The sequence below is a fragment of the Myodes glareolus genome, chromosome 26, assembly GCF_982192425.1.
Source record: "Myodes glareolus chromosome 26, mMyoGla1.1, whole genome shotgun sequence".
NCBI lineage: Eukaryota > Metazoa > Chordata > Mammalia > Rodentia > Cricetidae > Myodes > Myodes glareolus.
Window position 1 is genome coordinate 41093005 of NC_142051.1, and position 2343 is coordinate 41095347.

At 47.1% G+C, this 2343-nt stretch overlaps 1 protein-coding gene across 1 annotated transcript; it reads right to left on the reverse strand.

Annotated features, from left to right (window-relative positions):
• Nucleotides 1-530: 530 nt before the first annotated feature.
• LOC125389981 (tubulin alpha-1B chain) lies at nucleotides 531-1666 on the reverse strand. The gene is made up of 2 exons (XM_048418731.3): nucleotides 1577-1666; nucleotides 531-1240 (listed from the first exon to the last, which is right to left on the reverse strand). Exons 1-2 carry the CDS (start codon nucleotides 1649-1651, stop codon nucleotides 542-544), a joined length of 774 nt encoding a protein of 257 aa, XP_048274688.3. The 5' UTR covers nucleotides 1652-1666; the 3' UTR covers nucleotides 531-541.
• Between the last annotated feature and the right edge of the window lie 677 nt (nucleotides 1667-2343).

Genomic DNA, 2343 nt, shown 5'->3' on the forward strand with positions numbered 1-2343 from the left:
CACCCACATGATATTTGTGGGGTAATCATAATTCCTTAACCAAAAGATAAGAAGTAAAGTCTGGCAGGGAACTGATTTAAGATCAACGCTCACGTACCAGGGAGGCAAGAGGATGTTTCACATTTCTGTGCTTACCTTCACTCTTTGTGCTTCCAGCTTAGCAAAACCATGACTGCTTGCCCAGGTTCTGGCTGATCTTGTCAATCTGAACGTTTCCTTGTTTAGTTTGTCTGCTTATTTTTGTACTTCTTTATTTAGTTTTTAATACAAGGTCTTTCTCTGTAGCCCAGGAGGGCCTCAAGCTCCCCGTTTTCCTGCCTCACCTCTCTGGCTGGAATTACAGTCGTGTGTGACCATACTTGACTCTTTATTCCTTTGTCTTAAAGCTTTTACTTTGAGACATGATGGAAATAAACCACACAGGGGCACATGGAAGAGACATGATCACAGAATCATGTTAACACGAAGCATCAGTGATTGTCAGCTAACGTCGAAGCTGAAGTTCTGGGAGTTTGTCTTGAGCGGGGGCTGGAAGAACAGATCAGTATTCCTCTCCTTCTTCCTCACCCTCTCCTTCAACAGAATCCACACCAACCTCCTCATAATCCTTCTCTAGGGCAGCCATGTCTTCACGGGCCTCAGAGAACTCCCCCTCCTCCATGTCCTCACCCACATACCAGTGCAAATAGGCATGCTTGACATACATGAGATCAAACTTGTGATCTAGGCGAGCCCAGGCCTCAGCGATGGCTGTGGTGTTGCTCAGCTTGCACACAGCTCTCTGGTCTTTGGCCAGGTCTCCACCAGGTACCACAGTGGGAGGCTGGTAATTAATGCCACCTTTGAAGCCAGTGGGGCACCAGTCCACAAACTGGATAGTACGCTTCGTCTTGATGGTAGCAATGGCAGCATTGACATCTTTGGGACCCACACCACCATGGGACATCAGGTAGCAAGCCATGTATTTACCATGGCGAGGGTCACATTTCATCATTTGGCTGGCTGGCTCAAAGCAGGCATTGGTGAGCTCTGCTACAGAAAACTGCTTATGGTAGGCTTTCTCAGCAGAGATGACAGGGGCATATGTGGCCAGAGGGAAGTGGAGGTGAGGGTAGGGCACCAGGTTGGTCTGGAATTCTGTCAGGTCAACATTCATGGCTCCATCAAATCTGAGGGAAGCAGGGATGGAGGACACGATCTGGCTAATAAGGTGGTTAAGGTTATGTTGTGAGACAATGGTCTGTACCCTATCTAAACACTGATTGACTAATAGCCAGGCAGGAAGTAGAGGTGGGACAATGAGAATTCTGGGAAGAGGGAAGTTTCTGTGTGCAGTAGCCACCCAGACTCAGAGGAAGTCAGACACAGAGCAAACAAGATGTGACTGCCTCGCCAAAAACGGTACCAAGCCGTGGCTAACAGAGACAAGAATAATGGGTTAATGTAATATGTAAGAATTAATTAATAAGAAGTCTGAGCTACTAGGCCAACCAGTTTATGATTAATGTAGACCTCTGTGTGTTTCTTTGGGACTGAACAGCTGCGGCATTAGGCGGGACAGGAAACTTCTGTCAACAAGGTTAGTGTAGGTGGGGCACTCAATATCAAGGTTTCTACGACAGATGCCATAGATGGCCTCATTGTCTACCATTAAGGCACAATCAAAGTGCTCCAAGGTGATGTGGCTGGTGAGGATGAAACGGGACAGCTCCACCACAGCGGTGGAAACCTGGGGGGCTGGGTAGATGAAACACTCAGCTTGTACTTCTTTTCGTAATCAAGAGAGATGGGTCTCTGGGTAACTGCACTTCCATTCCTCTGTTACTGGGCAAGGAGGGAGGGTCCCTGAAGGGTCAGGATTTAGATGGAATGGAATACTTTCTCATGGCTGTGCCCTGGGCTGCCCAACAGGGCAAGGGCAAAAGTGGGGAAGCCAGATCACCGTCACTGGCTCCTCCAAAGCCCTCCATTGACTCCAACTACAAGCAGCCTTTTGATATCTGAACTTCTATACTTTATTACTTTATATCTTACTGGAACTTTTCCTGGCTTAATGGCTCATTTGAAAAAATTGCTTCTCCCTCTGTATTTTTCCTTACTGGAAATGTTCTCTGATGGTTTTCTTTCCAATTGTGCAAGCCCCAGCCCAAATCCTCCTCCCTGGAGGGACCCTCTGGTAACGTTTTGATGTATAGCCTTCCAGACTTCTTCAGTTATTTTCTATGCTTAACTGAAATAATAGACCCTGCGACAACTGGAAGAGGCCCTAGAGATCGTCTTTCTTTCTCCCCATTTATACCTTGCAGGCTTCCATAAGATAAATGTCCCCTCTAAAATCCCACC